The sequence below is a fragment of the Protomyctophum parallelum genome, assembly GCF_964188405.1.
Source record: "Protomyctophum parallelum genome assembly, chromosome: 11".
Lineage (NCBI taxonomy): Eukaryota > Metazoa > Chordata > Actinopteri > Myctophiformes > Myctophidae > Protomyctophum > Protomyctophum parallelum.
This window is the reverse complement of record NC_139707.1, coordinates 29,531,140-29,557,611: the sequence shown is the minus strand read 5'-3', so window position 1 is coordinate 29,557,611 and position 26,472 is coordinate 29,531,140. Positions and strand designations below refer to the sequence as shown.

General features: G+C 40.9%; 1 protein-coding gene across 1 annotated transcript in view; it reads right to left on the bottom strand.

The window, feature by feature from the left end:
• The window catches only part of LOC310867379 (contactin-associated protein-like 5), a gene marked incomplete at its 5' end in the record, with an annotated part of 161,094 nt that overhangs the window by 43,169 nt on the left and 91,453 nt on the right, over positions 1-26,472 (bottom strand). Inside the window, 6 exons of the mRNA XM_083777412.1 lie at positions 1,772-1,878; positions 14,689-14,860; positions 17,038-17,181; positions 21,189-21,477; positions 24,556-24,699; positions 25,990-26,174. Coding sequence (XP_083633538.1) covers positions 1,772-1,878; positions 14,689-14,860; positions 17,038-17,181; positions 21,189-21,477; positions 24,556-24,699; positions 25,990-26,174 — 1,041 coding nt within the window. The remainder of the gene's footprint in view (positions 1-1,771; positions 1,879-14,688; positions 14,861-17,037; positions 17,182-21,188; positions 21,478-24,555; positions 24,700-25,989; positions 26,175-26,472) is intronic.

Sequence of the window (26,472 nt, the reverse complement as noted above, 5' to 3'; positions counted from 1 at the left end):
TCAAAGGCTACATCAAACAATAAGTGAATGAATGCGGCTGGTTCCATTTGACAGGTATGACACCGAACACTGAACACATTATATGCTCCGACAGACATTATGACAGGTGACCATGACATAATGTACCGCTGCTGTCGGGTTGAATCCTCATATGTCCAACATCGTTCCTGACAAACTCGCCATCTTATGCAAAGGATAAACGTATTTTGGATATAGACTTTATGTAGACAGATGTCAGGTGCATTTGTTGACCTGGCATCCTATAGAGTGTATAGTTTAAATGTACAGATTATTTATTTCTTGATATACTGATGATACTGTAGGTTCTTGGTTTACCTATGTGTCCCAGGCCAGTGATTTCAACCACAAGTCGGCACAGTTGATATACAGTTATAGATGAAAATACAATATTATATATTGTATATATATATATATTTCTTTTTTTGGTAGTTTTTGTTTTTAGCCACATTAACACAGTTGGAATGTTAAAGAATGTTTTTATTCCATCAGAAAGTCGTTTTAGTGTCATTAAGTCGTTGCAATTGCTTAAACAAGTCACTATGTCTAATGTTTTAACAATTGGGTTAAGCAATGCTAACCAATGCTAATCAGAAAATCAGCTTTCCTTTCAAAGTATGCAAATTCCGCTAAAATCCGCCTTTTTGTACACAATCGTTTTTGAAGATAATACTAGTCTTTTACTAACTGGCTAACATAAATAGCAGAGAAAGAAGTATTAACCATCGTATTTTGTAAAAAATAAAATTATTATTTTCGGTCCGCCTAAAGCTAATGTTCCAGATGGGGGCACTGGTGAATCAGAACAATGGAACATGCTTCCTGTTTCCAATAGCAGAAGAAGAAGACAATGTAAACATTGTAAACATTGTAACATTATGTCACCATAACGTGGCTATTATTAGTTACTTTGGAATGTACCTGCCATGAAAATTAAGGTCATAATAACGCAGATCACATCGATATGTAATATAGCGCGATATGTACTTGTTCTAGCTACAGGATTGATATCAATATAATGCTAAACGTAGCTAAAAAGCTATCGCAGGGTTGCCAGGTTCTGAGAAATAAGCAACCCGGTATATAAAAACAAGCCCAAAATAAGCGAAAATAGCCTGGCATACATTATTTTCTGCAGACAAATAATAATAACAGGCTAATATAGCTATTTTATTTGTAGGCTACTCATCTGTAACATTTACATAGGCCTGATCTAATAAGGGTCCACTTGGTTACCAACTCTCCATAATCAACTACACTTTAAAAACAAGCCCAAATAATCAACTACACTTTATTTTTGTCAAATACATTTTTAGTAACAGGTTATAAATTATTATAAAATTGGTACAGTAGGCCTATGCATTATTCTTCTTTAGAAACAAGGCCAACTAATTATAATAAGCAGACATGGCAACACTGCTGGTTGAATAATGGAGGAATGAAGGGAAAACAGCGCCCCCTAAAGTCACAGATCACTGCTGAAATATTAGAAGGGCAAATTCTGTACTTTGGGGTTTCCAGTTCAACAAGTTTCAAATGGTCATATCTTCTTCATTTCCCCCCCAATGTCAATGAGCAATACATCATATGAAAGGTTACAACATTACAATAGTGAAAATAACGACCTACAAGATCACTACTGTTGTGCCACGCTCTTGTATGATTAATTATTAATAGGGCATTCATTTTACTATTGCAACAGAGATGGAGATGTGGGGTTTCTCCGTGCCGACAGCGGTTCTGATGAACTTACAGTTGTGACATGTGGCTCCGGAGTATCCTGTCCCTGAGCAGTGACAGTAGAACGTTGTCCAGGCTTGGGAGCACAGGCCTCCGTGTTCACACAGGTTAGGAAGACATCTGGGGGAAAAACACCATTGACCCGTTAAGACCTAAGGCTCATCCTAAAAAATAATAAATAAATACATAAATACATAAGTCAAGGTGCCCCAAAATGGTATTGCTGCCGACCCCTATCTGAAAATATATTAACATTTTTAGTATAAAATTATTGCAGGTCGCATTTACTATGACAACGTGCATTTTTCGTTGGTTGGGTGGTCACTCCCCCATATCGTCATGCATCGTGACGTCACGTGACATCATCAGGGATCTCCATATATGTGCATATATGTAGTCGCGATGTAGACGACATCGCCAGGGGCCCTTCTCCATATATGGGAAAGTCAATACATATCACGCCTCCATATATGGTCACGCCTTGTAACATCACGCCTCCATATTATAGTCACGCCTCGTGACACCACGTGACATCATGGAGACCCTTAGATCTCTATGGTTGTCAGTCCATCACGCCGCGTGACATCACATGCTCCATATGCCATAGTACTGACATCATCAAACCCGAAAATGAAGGCCCGGCACTACCTGTGCCCTCATCAAACACTGTACACTCAAGACACTGCCCCGCTGCCACCATTAGAACTACAGATATGGAGCTGACCTGTTCTGACATTCCATTTCCATAATGTTGATCTGACCTCATCAAACCCTGAACACCAAATTTGACTGAGGGACTGCCATTGGACCTTTTTTTAGAATTTTCGTTTTTTTCATGTCATATGAAAGCAGGGAATCATAGCTTCAAATTGACATTGGTTGTTCAGTTTGACCCACCAGTTTTGGAGATATGGCTTATAGAGTAATGTCTTGCAGAAAACAGCGAGTTGAGAAAACAGGCTTGAAAGGGAGGAAGGTTCACTTCTGTGGTCTCAAACATTACACCTAGCTACATTTATTTCATATTTACATGTCCATTTCAGCTCTGACACTTATTTCAGACATGCTCTAGTATGTGAAGAGTCTGGAGAGTTAAAGGTATATTCAGTGATTTCACTCAAAAAACCTTAGGTTTCGTTTTTGGCTGTGGGACCCAGCCTTTCGTCCAATCAGGATAGAGAGTCAAAAACGAAACCTAAGGTTTTTTGACCCCCAAGGGTTAACTGGGGACAGGGAGGAACTCCTTATATGGCCAGCACACTCTATAGTAGGGAGGATTATCACAACAAAACAAAAAAATAAGTGATATTTGAATTAAGTGAAATCACTGAATATACCTTTAACTCATTAGAAAAGAAAAAATCACACAACTGAGTGGTGCAATTCACCCCCCCCCCCCTCTCTCTCTCTCTCTCTCTCATTAGAGACACAGCACCTACCCTCTCTCTGTTTCTGGCGCCCCCTACTGGTATAAATAAGTCACATACTCGTGCTCATAGTTACAGGTACACAGGTAAACAGGTACACAGACATTGCTGGTTGTAGGAGTGGTTGCACCACTCAAAAAATAATTTCTCCTCTGGTGAAAAGCTGGAATTTGCGCTCAAATGTGACACACACATGTGACTGAATATATGAACAGCAAATGATGTTCAGTGTGGGTAATGTGATGTAATTGATCACATTACATATACATACATACATACATATATATATATATATATATATATATATATAGCTTGAACTCCAGCAGCATCTAGACAATCTCCGCCTACTGATGGTGTCTGGGGAAATCTGAATTCAATGTACTGTATGGAGCTTTAACAGCAGGGAAAACCGGCGCTATAATAAACCTAGAGACAGTACTGTACACCCACTGCTTCAATCCTCATGTACTGGCCTCCTGCTTGCAAAATCAATGATCATCCATGCATAACTTGCACTGCATTATAGTTGATTAACGGTTGAAATTAGACACTTGGACAGCATGTGATGATGAAAATCTTGTGATTATGACAGCAACTGCTGTGTTCTGTTCACGCTACAGGGACAAAATCATCCTCTTTACTGTCACAGCACAGGTTTACAGGTGTAAAACCTTTTTCTTTTCATTTTGTTTTTCAAGTGCCATCATTGTTGTTTCCAGAAGAAGAAAAATAAATACATATTTAGACATAGTTTATCCATCCAGGGCTTCTTTCCATTTTGGTCCTATGTATTCAATTCATTAAGACATAATATAAAGACATACACAGTACAGTATGTACATGAGGTTTAGACATACAGTAAAGTGTAATGATAATCAGCCCAGGATAAGAAGGTTCCGTTTAGCCACCATATAAATTGAATGTAGCTAAATATTTCTATATAGGTTAATTTTACTGACATCTAGACAAAGAGCAGATGTAAAAACGCCTTAAGAACCTTAGACTGTGAGTGCCACCAGTGGGTTTCTGGATGACCTGCACAAATCATAGACCAGATAATTGTTCTTCGTTTTAAGTGCTTTTGTTGCAGCCCAGACCCATGATGGCAGAGCATCGTTCAGCAGCGCTAATACACCGACAACACAAGTGATTCTGACACTGATTCAGCTGTTAAAACCACTCTCAAAGAGCTCTTACGGGTGGCTGCAATTCGAAACTGGCCCCAGTAAAAAGTCCGCTGTACTGTACATATTTATTTAAATTTCTAACCATTTATATGTTTACACATAGTATTTTGAAAAGATTCTTATACATGTTATACTGTACATTCTGCCTAATGACAACAATACTTAATATTTACATTGCAGTAGGCTATTGATACTTTACTTTTACTTAAGTAAAACATTTGAGTACTTTTTCCACCACATTGTGCTACAGTACAGACCACACAACAGGCAATATTTCAGCTGCTGATTTACTTACTTACAGTGGAAAATGTTCCACTGCCAAGTCCAATAAAGTGGCCAATTACATTTCAGTGGTTGAACAGACTAGTGAGTAAGAAAGGTCCAGGAAGAAAAGAGGTATTATTTCAGAAGACTTTTGTATGAGACAATTACTGCCCTTCCTTGGCTTCTCAGCTCCTCCTCCGCCATTGGTTTTAGGAGTTGTGCAGTAGCCTAAAAGTGCCAAGTTCTGCTGTGACATTATGGTTGAGTGCTGCTATTGACTTCTTTCAGCAGAGTGGAGCTCTGCTTTATTTTAGTAGTGAAAGAAGGGGCTGCAGTCACTGAGCTTGGGACCTCATGCTTAGTGTGGATTTGATTGGCTGACTCCACTACAATTATTTGAAAACATTACCACTTACTAGTTACTTTGTAGATTTTGATAATTATTACAAAACATACATTGAGCACTTAAAACCATATTCAAACTGTGCGTGGCTATTTGAAAATGGCCGATCTACAAGCTCGTCGTGATACTGATATTTTCAAAAGATTTTGTACATGTTATACATGCGTTACATGATAACTTGTGAAATGGCAAACGATATTCTGCAAAATGAGTATTGTGACTTTTGGTACAGTACATCAAAGTTTGATTACCAGACTTTTACTTGTAACAGAGTATGTCTACATTGCAGTAAGATACGATACAATATGATACAACTTTATTGTCAGCTTGCACTGAAACTTGTTTTGTGTCCATGAGTATTGATACTTTTTCCACCACTGCAAGCTGCTTTATTTTTGCAGTAAAATTAGGGAGCATTCAATCACTGAGTTGTAATTCTCTGGGGGGATTTGTGTGGATGTGTAGCAGGATTTGCCTAACACCCGAAACATGACTCAAGCCATGCAGTCTGAGGAAGTGTACCCCCCTACACAGTCAACACTATGGCAGTGGGTCCATTGCAATCTCTTTTTTCCCTTGGAGCTTCTTACATCTGAAAAAAGCTGAGCGCGCCCACTCACATGTGCATGCATGCACACTATATACTTATTGAACAATAGAAAACATAGCCTATATAGGCTATAATTGCTCAAGTTGTGAGCCTGTGGATTGGCTATGTTTTGCTACTTTCAAAAGTTATAAATCAGATGGATAACTCCCAAATTGATTGAAATCAATATTTTATTTATAAAATGTGATTTCAAGTGTGACTAATAACATTTTATCTTGCCGTTCAGGCTCTGCTACATTTCTTCTCCATGCTCAGTGCACATTTAGACAACCATTAAAGGGAGAGCTGGAAGAAACTCCAGTGACTCAATGTTAATATTTGTAGTAGATAACAGTAGCACAATTTGAAATTTTCACTCTATGGCCAGAAAAATATTGTAGTCTCTGTGTTTGAGTAGGGTTTGATTGGATTGCTGGATTACTACATTGCCCATAATGCTTTGGTGCACTCACCCCACCTTGTGGATAGGGGAGGGCTGTTTTAAGGCCTATTCATAGTCTGGATTTTCGGTGGTGAGGTGACCACCGCTCCGGTGGTGAGCTGACCACCGGAGCTGAAATAACGTTGAGCGGTGGTGAGTAAAAACAGAGAGAAGGGCTGGAGCGGTGGCGGTGGTTTGCTCTTCACCGCGGCTCGTGACATCATGTTGTAGTTCGGTGGTCACCTAACCACCGAAAATCCAGACTATGTATGAGCCTTTACTGAGACAACAAAGTCCAGGAAGGAAGTGAGACCAGTGTCCATGTCATCACGGACACTTTTAAATACTAAAATATCTAAAAACACATATTACACACATGAAACCCCCAGGAATGTGTTTCTTGTCTCCCAAACATCATTAAAATAAGATCTGGTTGCAAAAGGGGTGAAGTGGCCCTTTAAATCCTTTACTGCAATCTAGTGTTAAAAAACTTTGACTATGCCAGTCATTCATTTCAATGCTACGGAGCTTGTTGTCCTTCCGGGTTAAACAGGAAGGTGGGGGCTTCCGGAAGTGGAACGACACCACACAACACAGCCCACAGCCTTTAGCTAGCACTACAACCAGCTACATTTTCTCAGCGATGCGATACAAAATCACAAATGATTTATGATCGTCTGGTGCGCACCTGCTCACCATGGACAACTCTCTAACCTTTGGAGATACGGCACTTTGAAAATCGGGTTATAATGGAGGCTCAACGGAGCTGGATTTATAAATTGCATCGCTGCTGGTGAAGAAGGAAGGCTATTCTACCCGGAGCAATGCTAAAAGGTAAACAGACGGACGGCGCGTTCATATATACATACAGTAAACGTTTGTCTACGCTTACAAACGTAGCTGGCAAGAACAGGTCCCAGGGGGGAGGGGGTACGTTTAAAAACGTAGATGGCAAGAAAAAAGTTAAGAGCAGCAAGTCTCTGTTAATTGAGTGGAAACCTCATGTGTCCGCATCCATTACTTTTCAGTAACCAGCTCAAAACGTGTTACTTGTAGATCTGGTACTTTTCTGTGACTATGATCAATTAAAACATAAATAAAAAATAAACACCAAAACTTGGACTCAAGGTCGGGAAACACTGCACTATGGGGTGCACGCTCCAGGAGAAGATGTGAGTGCAGACATTGGGCCTGATTCTTCAACGCGCTTCCGCTTATATATTGACGTGACGCTAGCGGAAAGGCATTTACGTGGATTTCCCACATTAATTTGGAATTCATGGAAATGGCCGTGAACTTGACGCTGACTTTGGTTGATCGGCAACTCCGCTAAATCCTCCGCCACCTCTTTAGGTGGCGGAGAAATTTGCGGAAGCATACACTTGCGTATAGATTTATTCAGAAGGCTTTAGTCTTCATGCTGAATCAATAAATAGTCCCCAAATCTCAGATAAAATATGTAGGCATGTGTCCCCAACATATTGGTCGATCAGCACATAAAAAAACGATATATATATATATAATATATATCGTTAGCCTCATAGGATAAATGCCTAAGTCATTTTTTGGCGAAATTGAGATTTCTGCCTACAGGTGCTCTCCTGGGGCTGCTGCATCGTCCTGGATTAGCGCCTATGTCCTCAGCCAATCACAAAGCTCACTATCTTCAAAAATGATGATCTGCCTAAGTCACTTGTGTGATTTGAGCATTTTTACGTTGCCGCCTAACTCACTTTGTGTGACTTGGGCATTTTTACATTGCATACACAGCAAACAACAGTTACTCTAATAGACCCCCAGGTGTTTAGTATGGAGTTAACATTACTCTAATAGACCCCCAGGTGTTTAGTATGGAGTTAACATTACTCTAATAGACCCCCAGGTGTTTAGTATGGAGTTAACATCACTCTAATAGACCCCCAGGTGTTTAGTATGGAGTTAACATCACTCTAATAGACCCCCAGGTGTTTAGTATGGAGTTAACATCACTCTAATAGACCCCCAGGTGTTTAGTATGGTGTTAACATTACTCTAATAGACCCCCAGGTGTTTAGTATGGAGTTAACATCACTCTAATAGACCCCCAGGTGTTTAGTATGGAGTTAACATCACTCTAATAGACCCCCAGGTGTTCTGTATGGAGTTAACATTACTCTAATAGACCCCCAGGTGTTTAGTATGGAGTTAACATTACTCTAATAGACCCCCAGGTGTTTAGTATGGAGTTAACATCACCCCCAGGTGTTTAGTATGGAGTTAACATCACTCTAATAGACCCCCAGGTGTTTAGTATGGAGTTAACATCACTCTAATAGACCCCCAGGTGTTTAGTATGGAGTTAACATTACTCTAATAGACCCCCAGGTGTTTAGTATGGAGTTAACATTACTCTAACAGACCCCCAGGTGTTTAGTATGGAGTTAACATTACTCTAACAGACCCCCAGGTGTTTAGTATGGAGTTAACATTACTCTAATAGACCCCCAGGTGTTTAGTATGGAGTTAACATTACTCTAATAGACCCCCAGGTGTTTAGTATGGAGTTAGAATCAGAATCAGAATCAGAATCAGAATCAGAAGACTTTATTGCCATTACATGTAAACATGTTAGGAATTTGGTTCGGTGAACAGCAGAGTGCAGTTATGACATTTAAGTGCAAAACAGGACAAGATGCAGTGCAAAAGTGCAAAAACAACATTGTGCAAAATGATAGTGAAATTAAATAAAATTAAATAAATACGTATAATGAATAGTTTCTAGGACAGTCAGCTTAAGTCAGTCAGTCGATTCTCACTCTAATAGACCCCCAGGTGTTTAGTATGGAGTTAACATTACTCTAATAGACCCCCAGGTGTTTAGTATGGAGTTAACATTACTCTAATAGACCCCCAGGTGTTTAGTATGGAGTTAACATTACTCTAATAGACCCCCAGGTGTTTAGTATGGAGTTAACATTACTCTAATAGACCCCCAGGTGTTTAGTATGGTGTTAACATTACTCTAATAGACCCCCAGGTGTTTAGTATGGAGTTAACATCACTCTAATAGACCCCCAGGTGTTTAGTATGGAGTTAACAGTACTCTAATAGACCCCCAGGTGTTTAGTATGGAGTTAACATTACTCTAATAGACCCCCAGGTGTTTAGTATGGAGTTAACATTACTCTAATAGACCCCCAGGTGTTTAGTATGGAGTTAACATTACTCTAATAGACCCCCAGGTGTTTAGTATGGAGTTAACATCACTCTAATAGACCCCCAGGTGTTTAGTATGGAGTTAACAGTACTCTAATAGACCCCCAGGTGTTTACTATGGAGTTAACATTACTCTAATAGACCCCCAGGTGTTCTGTATGGAGTTAACATCACTCTAATAGACCCCCAGGTGTTTAGTATGGAGTTAACATTACTCTAATAGACCCCCAGGTGATTAGTATGGAGTTAACATTACTCTAATAGACCCCCAGGTGTTTAGTATGGAGTTAGCATTACTCTAATAGACCCCCAGGTGTTTAGTATGGAGTTAACATCACTCTAATAGACCCCCAGGTGTTTAGTATGGAGTTAACATTACTCTAATAGACCCCCAGGTGTTTAGTATGGAGTTAACATCACTCTAATAGACCCCCAGGTGTTTAGTAGACATGTATTAAAAAATGCCTAAGTCACAGATTATTTTCTTGAAAATGGCCTAAGTCACTTTTTTTTGTTATGGAATGACTCTCATGTTTATCTTTTTGTAAAAAACATTTTGTTAACCCCTCAGGAAGCCATTGTAAAAATCTGCATTAAAAACTCTTACATACTTGCGAGAAAATGTGTTTTTTCTTATTATCCGAAAATCATAAAAAATGACTTAGGCATTTATCCTATGAGGCTAACGATATATATATATAAAAGCCGAGTGCACTTGTATGCCTAAATGCATATGCATTCTAGAGGCAAGTTAGCCTATAGAGTCCCATAAGGAAACTGCCCCTGCAAGCCCCGACACCTTTTTATTTATTTATTAGGATATTTATATAGCATGCCATGCGCGATTGCGCTGCTCACTTGACAGCCTTCTCTAGGCTACTCGCAGTGCAAGCGTTGTGAGCTTGTAGATCGGCTCTCGCGCATGTTAAAAAACAAACTCACAATTATAATAAGAACATAGGCCTACACTTATCTGCATTTTGCACTGTACGAATCTAACGTTGTTTAGTGTGTGTTAGTGACTGTATTGTTTAGTGAGTCAGTTCTCTTGACTGTCGGTGTGTGTGTGTGTGTGTGTGTGTGTGTGTGTGTGTGTGTGTGTGTGTGTGTGTGTGTGTGTGTGTGTGTGTGTGTGTGTGTGTGTGTGTGTGTGTGTGTGGCGGACAGCAGCATGCTGCCGCTGAACCGAGTCCAATCTGGGTGAAATTTACATTGGAAAATTAATATAACGGCGCGGTGAGCCCGGCCAGGACAGAACACGGCCCGGCCCGACTGACATTCTGGTTCACAGACATGCCGGTCTGACAGACAGACAGCAGTCACGAGGGCTAATTAGCCCTATAAATCCACATTATGGCATCAGCGCGTGCAATTTGGCCAGTCAGTTTTAAGCCAGCTCACCGTAATTCATTATAATATGGGCAACGTTGTAGCTGTGTAGGCTGTAGGCTACTACATTGATCTCATCATGAGATCAATCAAGTTTGCCAAGTGTCCCGACTCCCGCGAATCATTTTAATATGAGGACATCATGAAATGAACCATGCACTTACATCTGACAAAGAGGATATAGGCTACCCGCTGTATATGGTTGAAATTCTAAATAGCTATGCCTACATGTCCATGCTCAGAACAAATCCATTCTCCACTATATGCATTCAGACAGCTGACAGTGAGATGATATTAATCTATTCCCCGAATGAATCAATGCAGCTCTGATTAAAAAAAAGTATCGGATATCTCTTTACTTTTGCAGGGCGCCTTTCTTTTTTTATAACCCTGCAGTGCATTCATCCTGTCAAAATTAACTACTCTACAAGCTCATCGCGCTGTTGTATAGAATTGAAATCCTCTGTGCAGGCTATGATGACGTATTTCGAGATTTCCTGTTGCCCTTATATGGTGTAGAATGGGCGTGGATGTTCCAACTAACCAGGCGACACCAGGCGAATCGCTTGGGAAAAATGCGGAAAGGATACACTCGGCGATCCGCACAAATGAAGTGATTACACCAGCTTCCCTGAATAACACGTCCTCTCAACGTAGGATGATCGGACGGATAAATACGATATCCGTTTCCGCCACCGTTACACTCTGGCGCATTTCGTTTTTGAAGAATCAGGCCCATTGTGTTTATCCCAGTGCTTACTGCTTCACATTCAACAAATAATCAAATATCATTAAATAGAAAAGGTCAGAGCCAGGCGATTTGAGTCACCAATTAGTGATTATACGGTGACATGAACGGTGTTTTAAAATTGCATAAGCAGTCTGTGATTATTGTTTTCAGTGTTAAGTCATGTCGGTGAAAAGGCAAGTCCTGACATGAAACTCAACTGACATTTATATTGGGGCCACGATGATATGGTATTTTAATTTATCCTATATTGGTTCGTACCAAAATATACCACACCGTAATGTTATTGTGTCAATGTTATTCTGAGAGTACATTTTTACGCCGGGTTAAATGTTGCTGTTCATACAGTTACATGAGCACTGTATCTTTGAGATGATGTAATCATGCACTAGATTCATTGATAATCAATGACACAAATGGAATAATGAACTGCAGTCAAATGATCAACATAACGTTGCTGTCCGGCAGAAACAAGCTAACTCCATTTCACTTTTGTTTTCATACATCTGTGCGTTGGTTAAACAATATTAAACCAATGCAAAGTATTAAAACGTGCTTCTTACAAAACCAGCTAACTCCATTGGACCCTCAAACTGTCTGCTAAAGCAGCTAGCTCTCTTACAAACACTTTTTCTTTAATGTTTTTTGCGGCTTTCACCTTTATTATATATATATATATATATATATATATATATATATATATATATATATATATATATTTTTAGAGACAGACAGTAGGCTGACAGGAAATGGGGGAGAGAGATGGGGGAGTGACATGCAGTAAAGGCCGTCGGGATCGGGAGTCGAACACCCGGCCAGACTCTGACTACCGGCCAAGGTGCCTGGACCGCTGAGCCACGACCCAGGCCTTACAAACACATTTTAACCATTTATTTATGTCCACATGAAGGAGAAACATGCAGCGACACAAATATTATTTACAAGTGAATTAAGGTTACATTCACAAAATCATGGCATGTTGTCACGATACAATAGGAACATTACTTTATGGGTATATAAGCGGCTGCCAATTATAGCAGAGCCTCTTTTTCAGGCATCTCAATTTGTTGAAGCCCTCTAACAACCAGTCTGTGGGTATGTCCTAGGCTGCCAAATATAAAAAACAAATAGTCTGTACCTATAACCTAGCTCTGAGATTGTATGTAGGAGTGGAGTTGGTATTTAATGACCTTTAATGATGCATGCCCGCAGGCAGGCAGGGGAGCGCACGCACACACACACACACACACACACACACACACACACACACACACACACACACACACACACACACACACACACACACACACACACACACACACACACACACACACACACACACACACACACACACACACACACACACACACACACACACAGCTCCCATCCAGAGCTTCCCACTCAGAGCAATAATGTGACGCCTGCAGGAACTTGCTCCCCGTCAGGTTGCGAGCGTGTTGCTCCAGGCGTCAGCTCTTTGCATTGTGTGCAATGTCTTGATGGGATATGCACTGTGCGTGTGTACATCTAATCCAGTCGTTCTCAAACATTTTCGTGTCAAGGATGCCCAAAACTATATAAATTTGGCAACGGACCCCCATCTGAATAGACTTTGTGCCAGGGACCCCCATACATACAAGCAGCATGAGCTTGTATAGCTGCTAATTATGAATAGCTTAAAAGCTTTAAATAGTGCAAAAGTGGTTAAACTGATGTTACATAATCTTGCTAGAAAAATAGAAGCTTGTGTACAAGCTTGTAGAACAGCACAAAGTGAGTTGTGAGCTTGTATATAATTTTTTTTTAACCACAGTTAACGGAGGTTATAGTGTTTGGACCTAGCGGTCCTGGTATCGTTCCCAATGACCTAGGTTCCCTGCAGCCATATGTGAAACCTGTGGTCTCAAACCTTGGCGTCAAACTAGACAATGCCCTTAAACTTGACAAACAGGTCAATGCAGTAGTTAGCTCTAGTTTCTATCATCTGAGGCTGCTGGCTAAAATCAAGTCGGTGCTATCTTTTAGTGATTTTGAGCGAGTTATACATGCCTTCATATCTACGCGGTTGGACTACTGTAATGCCTTGTACGCTGGTCTAAACCAAGCCTCCCTTGCTCGACTCCAGCTAGTCCAAAACTCAGCCGCTCGTCTACTCACAGGTACTCGCAGACGTGAGCATATCACACCTGTCTTGGCCTCCCTTCATTGGCTCCCTGTCCGCTTCAGAGTGGATTTTAAAATTATTTTATTTGTCTTTAAATCTATAAATGGTCTGGCTCCTCTTTATTTGTCTGACCTTATTGAGGTTTATACTCCTTCTAGATCACTGCGGTCTGAGGGCCAGCTAAACCTCAGGGTCACAAAGAAGACCCGCTTAAAGTCCAGAGGCGACCGAGCCTTTTCTGTTGTAGCCCCTAAACTATGGAACGCACTCCCCTCCCACGTCAAATTGGCCCCCTCCATCGAGACCTTTAAATCCCGCCTGAAGACCCACCTCTTTACCTTGGCTTTTAACCCCGCTTGAGTTCCTTTGGTCCTTGTATATGTTTCGTCTCACTGTGATGCTGTTGTTTTTCTGTTGTTTTCTGTAATGTGTCTCAGTTGTTGTCACTGTTTGTACTTTGTTTTTCTCGCTGTTGTTTTTCTGTGTGGTAGCTTTAGTGCACTTGTTTTTATTTTATTTTATTCTCCTGTACAGCACTTTGTTAACTCTGAGTTTTAAAACGTGCTATATAAATAAAGTGGATTGGATTGGATTGGACAGTTCTAAATCCTAATAGTTTTCTGAAAAATGTATGCCGCTATAGGCTAGAGTCTAGCCTATAGAGCTCCGCAGTCCCGCCCCCTTTCATGACGATGCCAGGCCCAGGAAATGAATCCCAATGCATTTTTCCCATAGACATTTCAAAAAGTATTTATTTAAAGACCTTTTAAGCGTCGTACGAAGCCAACTTGAGTCGTGACAGATCATGACAACAAACACAATATTTTGGACCAAACAAATAATTACAAAGAAGAAAAACAACAAAAAAAGTGTTTTTCTACTTTCTAATTCTTTGTTTGGCCCAAAACATTGTGTTTATTGTCATGATTTGTAACGACGAGAGTTGGCGTTTGTCCGCGGCGTAAACGTCTTTAAATAAATACTTTCTGAAAAGTCTATGAGGAAAATTAACTGGGACTTCTTTTCCGGGTCTCTCGAGGGGGCGGGACTGCGACGCTCTATAGTATAGGCTACATAGTAACAGAATATGCAATGACACAGAAGCTTTCCCGGTTTTCCTACCTGTCATGGATGCCACACGTGTCAAACTGGAGCTGGTTGTAATTCCCCAGGAGACCTTGCTGCACATGGTTGAAGTTGACTGGCTGGCTGTTGACGAACAAGAGGCGCATGCAGCCCTGGAAGGCCAGTGTTGGGTTCTTACAGTAAGAGACGACCGGGGACAATGGACAACCTGGTCAAACACAAACACATTACAATCATCTATAAACCACAGCTTCGGCTGGATTAATGACGCGATTAGGTCAACCAACACTACCACACAAGCGGACTGGTGATCAACATGACCTTTTGTTCCTGCAATGTCATTGGTCACTGTTCCCCCCCCCCACACACACACACACACACACAGTACGGATACCATTCTCTGTTAAATATCGATCAGCTTTGCTTACACAGCATTTCAATCCCACTCACACCTCACAGGTATGCTTCATTTGACTTGGAGGCAGAAAACAACACTTGTAATATATAACTCATAATGTGTGTCCGGGAAGAAAATATTCCCAGAAACCACTGTACTTACTGTAATTACATTTACTTTTTACTTTACTTGAGTATGTAAATGTTTCAATATTTATAGTTCTACTCCACTACATCTCAGGAGCAAATGTTGTATTTTTTCACTCCACTAAATGTATTTGAAAACATCAGATATACTAGTTACTGTGAGGACTTGTATACTACGGTATATAATTATAATCTGTAATATGTATTGCAATACCTAATTAGGCCAACACAACATACATCAACGTATTTTATACTTTGAATATGATAAATATATAAACAGTATGACAAGCATGCACGCTAGCCACCACAAGAAGTAATGAGACCATAATCAAATAAAAATAATACCAAGACTCCGTTAGTCCATAAAAGCAGTAATAGTAAAATGCCGGTCATCAGAAGATTGGAGATTTAAATGGCAAGATCAAGGATGCTAACGTTTGCACAGATATATTAAGTATATCTTTGCTTAGGTGGCACTCAGAAAAGGCTGAAATCTCTGCTTCAAATTTGCACTTTCACTTACTGCAACATGATAACCTTTTGGATCATTTACTTAAAAACACTTTGCCAGCGGGGGTGCAATAATTAGATTTGGTTTGTGAGACAGTTTCACTTCGCAGCGAAAGTATTCTTGAAACAAATGACAACATATTGAAATGAGACAGCCCCACTCTCTGCATTTCAAGATAATGCCACTTGATTGAAGAGGATTATCTAATCAAAGTCATTTGCATTTTGCCACGTTCACTTCCAATTCAATTAACTTGAATTATTATATCCACTGTGCGTCAGGTTGGTAGATGTTACATATATTAGTGGTAATGAGCTTATGCTGTCCTGCTACTGCTGAAGGCAAGGCAACACAACCCAGCCACACAACGAGACAGCAAAACGGAATCTGATGCTGTTGACATTTAAACATGAAAGGCAAACTATATTAAACCAATATTAATATTCTACTATGGTGACAAGTTATCACATATATGCATGTGTCGCTCACAACAAATATTTTTTATAGACAAAGTAATGTTGTAATAACTACAGTATATGACTGAATGTACAGTAGGCCTACTATACTGGAAATAAGACTCGATCAATCACATGGACTGAGAGACTACAGCTCCTGGTTAAGCACTTAAACCCTCTATTCTTAGTAAAATGGACCTGAGTTGCAACTGTACTTGGCACACTCTTTTTTCCACTCTAAACCAAATCTCAGCCGAAAAAGATATCGCTCTCTAAGACGTGTCATGAGCTTGCGATATTATGTTTCTGTGAAGAAATTCAAATTAGTCCTCACTAATGCTCATTATAATAGGTTACATCTATGTCTACTTACTCTGTGTCTCTGAGGAGTACTGTGGACTGTTCAGATACTCACCTACCAGTGACATCATCAATGGAAAATCAAAGCTAATAGAAACATCAGGCTTTCTATTCCTGGAAAGGTAGAATGCTATAATGAAAGCCATTGTTCTCACGTTAATTAAAAAAAAAAAAAAAAAAATTAAAACTAAATACACAATCTGCCAAACGATGTTGTCATTGGTAAGCATGTCCACATGCAGCCCTATGAGACACAGACCAAGTAGGAAATTGTAATTGTTGTACAATTTTTATCAAGAGCATTAATAAGGACATAATGAAGATAAGTTGAAAATGCGCGAAGTCGTCCTTTAAGGGCTGACTTCACAGAAAGAGATGCCAGCGCTTTTGTGCCATACATTTATTTCTATGCTAAAGGCGTGCTATAAACACATTCAGCCCCTTATGGCCCATATAAGACCAGTTAATGGAAGCTAATGGTGCTGTGGTAGCACTGGTAGTGTATAGCATACTGACCGCCAAAGTAGATGAGGTCCTCTGTGTCCAGTCGCTGTCCAAGTTCAATGGTGGATGCTGGCTCATTATCCAGGGTCAAGGTCATTTGAAAGTTGCGCATGTCAAGGTTCACTGAATGCCACAGGCCATCGTTTACTCTGTGTCCTGGTGGTGGGGGGGGGACAGGCGACAACAGATTCAGGTTATGTAGTGATACAGCTCGAGTGGAAATAATCAGCGTTAAATGTTATGCAAGATTATATTATCTCGTCTCTGTCGAATGGAAATATCAAATGTCCAAAACCGTTACTTTTCAGGATTCAAATAAAGAAAATAGCAAAAGAAACAGATCTACGAGTTGGTGAATCTACTACCCTTTTAAAAGATGTATTTATTTTTATGCCTTTATTATTGATAGGAGAGTAGGCTGACAGGAAAAGGGGAGAGAGAGATGGGGATTGACACGCCGAAAAGGCCGTCGTTGGCCGGGATCAGCACTCGAAGGCTACATTGTAGCCTAGGTGCCGCTACGCCAGTGGTCCGGGATGGATATGCTACTTTTCATGCTTTTGTATTGTATGATCAAGTAGGGTGTTAATTTATGAAAAAAATGTCAAATACGGAGAGTAGAGGATTCTGCCTGAGAGCAATGACGGAAATTTGGGCCATAGTTATAAAATAAATGTCAAATCAAATATGCTGACTACAGAAAACAATATTACAATATTACTATTCTGTGACTATCCCAAAACTAGTTCAGCTACTTGGATTGGTCAGACGTCCCTGCGTTGTTTTCGCACTCATTCAAGCCAGCTTCAAGTCCATTCTGTCAGCAGTGAAGCTATAGTGAAAAGCAGCAGAGGCTTGGAAAAGATGTGAGCCAATTCCAGGAGTTACAAACACCTCTGAAATCTCTCTCTACTAGTGACTCTACTAGTAAATAAGAAATAAATGCCCAAACATATAGATAGGTGTAATGTTAGAGACCACAGAAGTGAACCTTTCAAGCCTGTTTTCTCAAACTGGTGGATCAAACTGAACAACCAATATGTAAATTTGAAGCTATGATTCCCTGCTTTCACATGACATGAAAAAAATAAATGAAAAAAAAAAGAAATCCAATGGCAGTCCCTCAGTCAAATTTTGTCACATTTAATAAACACAACCAGTCTCTAGAAAGGGCAAAACCTCCATACCTCCCCACCATAGCCGCCTGGAGTATTAAACCCAGGGAGGTCTTCAGATGATTATTTTTGCAAGATTGATTGATAGGTTATTTTTAATACCAAATTGATTTTTGTATTTTTTCCAGATTTGTATGTGTTTATTACTGTAGGTGACAGTACTTCATTAGACCCCCTGGTGTGGTTTTTAAGTGCAATGATGTCTTCCCTTTGTATTTAGGGTTTCTTCCTGGAGGCTGAAACACTTTGACTGACAGTCAAAATGTGCCAATGAAAAAAACAATGATATAGTGACATCACAATATCATCCCCTACCATAAGCCATCCCCTTTATCACACAACAACAGTTGTGGGTGTGGCTTCAGTTATATCAGTTAAATATCAAATCTACAGTACAAGCACATAGCGTGGCATGAAGTAACACGCTATAAGCTTGTACAACTGCTATTTTTTAATGTGGCCAAATTATAAAATAAGATGCTTTCCCAGATTGAATTGGCACAACTGAACTCAGCAACTGCAAACAGTTGTAGAGTGATGTCACTCCTGCCGTACATGTATGTGCATTTGTACATTCTGCACACTTCACACTTTAACTGAACTCATTGTGTAACGATGAGGATTGTACCATGCAGACTACAGAGCTGCCATTATCACAAACAAAAAAGAAACTAATCCATCAGCCCTCTAAATGCTGTTTGTTCTTTCTGAGCCAAAACCTGACAGGAAACCTCCAAGGTATATTCTTTGTTTTAGCTCTCTCTCTCTCTCTCTCTCTCTCTCTCTCTCTCTCTCTCTCTCTCGTCTAGCAGGTCTAAACAGTCAAGGTCATACAAGCTGTGCCTGTCTGCATTTTGTCTATACCCCACCCCCCCCCAGCGTGTGCCATCTGCTAGAGAGGTGAACGAAAGCAGCTTTTTCCAAGCACGGGAGAGAATTACCCATTCGGCACAATTAAACCGGATGCTGGAATTCAGACAGTTATTGTGTGTGGAAACAGAGAGCCTGAAAGAGGGAGAGAAGCTCCAGTGTGTGCAACAGATGGAGGGTGACCTCCGTTTGTTCGAAAATCACATCTGGACTTAGGAGGATATGATCAGGCCCGCGGGATCTCACCGACTCCACTCTAGCGGGGGGAACAAAACAGAGACTAAATCCATATTGCATGTATTATTCATTGGTGTATGGGAGGCCAAAAATGGACAACGCCAAAGAATAAATGTAGTATAATTTTTTTTTTTTTTTTTTTGGCCGAGCTATAGCTAAATTCCTAGTTGAGAGACACTGCTCGGCTGCTAATGCGGAACACATTAGTATTTTGCACCATTAATAACAGGAGAAAAACTATTTTAAACGGGAGAATAAATGCCATTTATCCATTCATAGACAGGCAGAGAGTGAGAGAAGTGGAAATGATGTTTGATGGTTTCCCATTTGAAAATGTTGACATGTGCACTAGTCCATTTTGGCATTTGGTTGTAAGTACAGCCAACCAGTGAGCATTACTCTTTGTCACAAAAGTGCTGCTGATGATAATGTACGCCACCAGCAGGATACAAAATAACAAACAGTACAGTACATTTACTCAAGTACTAAAGGACAACGTCACTCATGTTCAACTTATGTTTATATAATTGGTCCTCACTAAGGACCCACCAAGATGTTTTTCTTTCCTGCAGAGCACAGCACACGTTTTTAATTGTATATAATGCGTTTGTTTGGAAACCCTATTTTCCTGGGCGCCTGGCATCATCAATGATCATCAATTATGTCTTTGGCAGGCATGCAGTGAGTAGACAGAAATTGTACCACCTTATGAGCATACTGTATATAGCGAGGACCAATCAAATAAAGGATGGGTGAATATTTTACATATTTTTTCATTACTTAGAGTAGTATAGTAGGCTATATTTTGATGCCAATACTTTGTACATTTTTACTACATGACTTACTTGTAACAGCATATTCCTACATTGTGGTACTTTTACTTACTGTAAGTGAAACACCACTGGACACCAGTGATCTGTAGCTAGCTAGCAGTGAATAACCCAGCCTATTCTTCATCCATAGTCCCAGGCCAGCTGTACACCTGGCCGGGGACTAGGGATGCAGACTAGCCTCTGGGTTAATTCCGGCATATTTTACAATAATGTTTATTAATATGCGCTGTTCCTGAGAAACAAATCGCAGACAAAAAATGCATGCCAGGAAAGGAGTTCCTTTCTTCTTTTTTTGTGTGCCAATTACAGGCCTATGTGAACAACAATACATGCCCCAAACCACTGTGTCAGCCAGGTCAAATGATGTTTAAACATGATTTATGCTCCCCTAAGTAGACTGCTTAAAAGGAATACATTTAGATTGTAGTTTTATTTTAGCTTGTTATTTTTCCTTCTCCAAAACACCCCAGTCAAAACATGCAAGAATAAAGGCAAATAAATTCCTGGTTGAATCTTTGTGCAAACTTGATCATGATATTCAAACACTGTAATGTATAAATTAATTGTTTCTGGGGTTTTTTTAAGCTGCCAAGGCATCCACATTTTCTTTATTCCTTCATTTGTATTCTAGTGCTTGTTTGAGCTGTCAGCCTCACTATACTGGGATACAGGAAGGTAAGCTAGCAGAGCTGTTATCACAGTCTCAGATAAACGGCATAGAATTATTTATAAAACCCAGACACATTTTCACTGTCTCTTTAAAAATGGAAGCAACATTTGCTTTGAGCTTGTAGATCTGCTACTTTTGCTATTTCTGCAAAGTAACAGTTTTGGACATAATGAGCTTTCCACCCGACAGACGATATAATACTTTCCATGCAGAGCCTACACTACAAAGCCTACCGTTGGAGGAGAAGCAAGCTAGGAATATACCGTAAGTAAAGAAAAGGGTCTCATCTATTCTTAGCCGTTGCATTTTTATAGCCTTTTATGCTGTTCTGCTTTCCCACCACTAAACAGTACCCTGTGTGCGGCCCTGGCCCCTCACCGGTGGAGACCTCAGATGTGTGCTGGGTGGAGGTGTGCAGGGTCAGGCGTATCCGGCTGCTGCTGATCTGCAGCTCCAGTCTCTGGGGCTCCGGGGCCAGCCGGGCGGAGAGCAGCAGGCCGTCTGGGTTCCACGTACGGAACTGGAAACGCACAGAGAAGCCCGCCGTGCCGGCAGACGCCGCCGCCGTGGTCGCTGTTGTTGCCGGGAGCGACAGGAAGCTGCTGCTGGAGCTCAGGAAGGTGGAGGCCACCAGCTGGGGGTCCGAGCACGAGAAGGTCACGTTGCCCTGGGGGACCAGAGACAGAGAGAGAGAGAGAGAGAGAGAGAGAGAGAGAGAGAGAGAGAGAGAGAGAACATTGGGTAACCTTGCCCCAATCAAGATCAACAATATTTACAAGGTTAATTAAAAATGTGATGTCACATGATCACATCTGAAATTGCTACCCTTGACTGAAAATCCCTTCAACCTGGCCTCATTTTTCCTCAGGACTGAGATGGAGGGAGGAGGAGGGGAGGGGAGTGCAGAGAAGGAAGCAGAGAAATTAAGAGAAAAGCAGAGCGAGAGAGAGAGAGAACCACATACATTATTCCTAAAAATCACTTTGGGATTAATAAAGTGACTTCTACAATATGTCCATTACCAATATCCAAATTAGTTCCTTATTTATTCTTTTACATCTTGGAAATAATAGCCCTTTTGCAATGTGAAATCCTAATCCTTTTCCTTCCACTTTGCTTCTGTCTTTACGGGCCAACTTGTGAAAGCTGTATGATTTTATTGTGAAGGCAAAGGTTTCTGAACGCTTTTGTTCTCACAGCCTGCATATGTATCTCTGTGTGCTGAAAATAGCTCACAGCATGTCGCGGACGTGACACGTTGTGAGCTTGTAGATTTTTCAGCAAGGAACACGTCGTATGACGAAGAATAAATCAGGATTCACTGTGGGAAGGAGATGGAGGAGGAGGAGTTGGCCGATCAAGGTGATCATGTCCATTGTACACAGAGCGTTCCTCGACGCAAAAATAACAAGCTATTGGAAGCTATTTTTGCGTGGCACATTATGTTTAATCAAACAACAACAAGTTTACCTCAGTGTTTTGGGTAGGGACATGTTCTGTGTGTGTCTGCTGTCTACTCTGTATGCATGACTGGATCATCATCCAGATAAAAGGGCGCTGGGCACTCCGCTCCAGAGAAATGGCATGGCTGAGAAAGATTGGTTCATTTGGTGTCATAAAGCCTGTTTAGGGTGTATTTTCGCTGGGGTTTTGCCTGGAAGGCTCTATGAAAATACTCACACTCTTCAACGAAGTGAACTAAGAAAAAGTGACGTTCATACAAGAAAGAAATGAACACGTTCACAATACCGTTCATCAAGTAGAAATGCATATACGTTCAGTTCACGCTCACCCAAAATATGAACGATCGTTCTTTGAACACGTTCAGGGACAACACTGAGTACTGTGTGTGTGTGTGTGTGTGTGTGTGTGTGCGCGTGCGCGTGCATTGATTTATACTGTGCAAGCCAGTGCACTGAAAATAGTCGATCTACAAGCTCGCATTGTGAGCTTGTAGAAATAGCAAAAGTATGAGGCTGAAGTGGTTAATGTATCTTTTGAAATAATAATCAAATTATGAATTAGACTTCAAATAATTGTAGTGGAGTAAAAAAAAGTACAATATTTGCCTATGAGAAGTACAGTACTAGCCTGGAAACCAGACACATCTGCCACAGGAATGCCAGGCTACTTATGTTACATATTAGTTACTTTCCACCACAGGGTATATGTGTGGGGTGCAAGGTGTCACTCTACAGGGGGATGCGGGTTAAATGTCAAAGGCATAGGCACTGTGGACTACCTGGGGACAGGAAGAGTGAGTACAGAGGACATGAGTTCCTGTACACAGGAAAAGGTCACCGCAGTGCGGAGGATTCAACATGCCAGCGATCTTTGCCCGACAACAGAGTGGCAAAGACAGCAAGACGCACGAGGCCTTAGAAAAAACCCTCTGTGGGGGGAATCTCCTCGGGCAAAAATCTCAATGTGACTTAGAGCATTGATACTGATTTCAAGGACCCCCTGAGTTTGATATTGTTGCTGTCCTCTACAGCAGCGTCACATAACGGCATCAAAAGTATCAAATCTACTTCAAACTTGATGAAGTGACACGCTTTGAACTTTTCAACACTGGAATTTGAATCCTGAAAAGTAACAGTTTTGGACAGTTTTGAAACGTCATATTATGAGGTTTCCACCAGCCTTTACACTTCATTACCAGTTTACAAATAGTATACTACAGTAGTACGATTATGCAATGATGCTAATAGTATAACACAAAGAGCCCTAAGGGCTGGTTTCAGGCCTGCTTTTGGTTCCATTCATTAACTCTCAGAGGTACAGACCTGTAAGGGTCCATTTGGTTCCATTCGTACACTCTCAGGGTTCTCAGGTAACCCATGGACAAGACGTCGTGAGGAACAGTAATAATAACTTGAATTTATATAGCGCCTTTCAAGAAAACAGTGACTTGGAGGAATTCTATGCGAATGGCTACAATCCACTTACTTGAGTAACATAATCATGCTAATGATTATGTTATGTATGTTATGTGTGTCGGAGAGAGAGAGAGCGCTATTGGGCAGAGGCGATGTGTGAAACAGTTTGTGAAGTGCTCTGCTCTGAGGTTGTTCTTTGCTTGGCGTGAGACCAGCGAGCCGGAAGCCCTTTCCTGGGGGTTGGAATTCACAAAGGATGGTGTCATTTAAAGCAGCACAAGACCTTGACAAACGAGTCGGAAGGGGGGCCCCTCTACCTTCAATAATGAAATTTATCTCCGGGCTATAGCAGCAGGAGGTAATAATAACCTGTACTGAATGGATCAGTGGGTCCATCGCACCCCCGTTCATCCAAGGGCTGACCTCCTTCCAAAGTAAGAACAAAGACAATCCGCACTTTCTCAGCCCCTTTAAGTGGTTCTCCGCCAAGGACCTCTCTCAGCCCCTTTCTCTGTCTGAGGTCCTTCAACGCTGTTACGCAACAACTCTCGTGGATGATTTGATTTAGAAGAGTTAGGTGTTGTTAACGAGCCCCCCCCTCTGCACCTCCATTCCTTGCTCGCACAAAGCTGCTCTTTCTTTTCTTGCATAACATCAGTGTCGGCCGAAAGGCAACTTTGTAAATGTCCAAAACGGTTACTTGTCTTTTAGTTCTACTGGATCTCTTCTAACATTTTAGTTCATTTGTTGACAAGATATACAGTATGCCAATATATTTAGTCAATAGTCTTCGCCATCATAGCTTAGTTTCAAAAAGGTATTCGACGAACACTGGTAGACAACGAGTTATGATGAGAAGAACTCACCACGCTGTATATCTGTGGCTTGCGTCTCTTGGCCAGGTCTATGATGTTGATGCCGTTGTAGTAGAGGTTCTCGATGCAGCCGTGGAAGTTCTTCCTGAGGAAGGTGCCAGGCTTGCCAGGCAGAGGGATGCCCCCGAAGCTCAGCTTTGAAGAAATTAACAAAGGAAAAAAGACTTCAGCATTAAATACAGGAACTGTGTCAATACCAGGGGGGCAGTGAAGCCAATAGTGTCTGAAGCCAGTAGGAAATCCTGACTTCCTGAAAGTTCATATAATGGCCTGTTGTGGCGCTGTCATTGGGCCAAAAAAACCCCCATAGCTCCATAGAGGTCCATGTATTTGGGCCCAACTTCACCTAGACTGTATTACCTTAATAAACATGGTCATGAATACTTTCTGCTTCCAGTCACTAGTTTAAAGTCTCATTTCATAATATTCTTTTTGGACAAAAGGACAATAAACCAGTTATGTTATGCTAATACAGCACAGTCATTTTAACCGCTTCATCAATATTTTACACGTTGGATAATACGAAATAGCTGTGAGCTTGTTTATCTGCTATTTAAACATTTTTGAAAAGTTTAATCTTCTCTTCTGGAGGTCCCTGGCACGAAACCATTTCATATAATCATCAATGTGGCTTGGCACACAACAATTGAGAAGTACTGATCTAGACAATGCGTGCGCACGCTGTGAATTTAAAAAAACTGTTTCGGGGGGCGATACCAAATTAGCATGTTGCGCAAGTAGTATTATCCAATACTATCCAGGCCCCCCTCCCTGTCTCCAAGAAATGCATGTCATGAAAGATATACAGTATATATATATATATATTCTTTTTTCTTTCTTTTTCTTCTAAACAATTTTATGCTCCCCTCGGAAAGATTTCTGTAAGTAATACATTCATATTTTAGTTATGTTTGCTTGTTATTATACTTCACCAAGCACCCCAGTTGAAGTTGATTTCAAATATGATCACGACTTAATGTTTGAAATCAAGGTCAGTACACATTTAACATAATGTTTTCATTACATACTAAAATAGTGATATAAGCAAACATAAATACATTAATGATAACAAAATAATGAGCAGAGGGAGAGAGATATAAAAATCAAAAGGTTGAAGCATGAAACCCCCCCCCCCCCCACATCCCCTATACATATCCCGCATTGCTGTCATGCAGAAACCTCTTATCTCCATATTCTAACTTTTTGAGTTTCGTTGTACAATGAATGCCCTATTGATCATACTACGGTAAAAACGCATCAAAGTAGCAGATCCACAAGCTCGAAACACGGCACGAAGTGACACATTTTGAACTTGTAGATCTGCTACTTTTGCCATTCTTGAATTTGAATCATGAAAAGTTACAGTTTTGGACGTATGAGGTCAGTCAGACTCGTTTTTATGCCATATTTTTGTGTGTAACTCACCTCGTAGTCCACATCCAGGGAGTCTCCCTCTCCCTTGGTGCGGAAGTGCTGCGTGTGAGAGTCCACAGTGAGGTTGACCTGCTTGTTGAAGCGCTCCACCAGGACAGAGTGCCAGTGCTGGTCATCTAGAAGACTGCCCAGTGTGACGGCCACACGACCACTGCTGAACCTCAGCCTGGTGTCATCTGCAAAACAACAACAACACACCTGTAACCCAACCCCATCTCACAGAAATACGGTGAAATAGCATTAAACGAAAACATTACACTGAAATACATTACACTAATGATATAATTTCACCGTGGCTGGGTCGGGCTGGGTGAGTGAGTTTGGGTTTGACATTATTTACAATTATGTCCATATCGGGTTGCAACTCGGACAGGGCTGATTCGGCTCTACCGAACTTCGTAATGCTCGACACAGCAACTTGCGGTGGTGTCTCCCGTGGCTCAAGTTCGGTAGAGATGGCGCCCCTCCGTCATT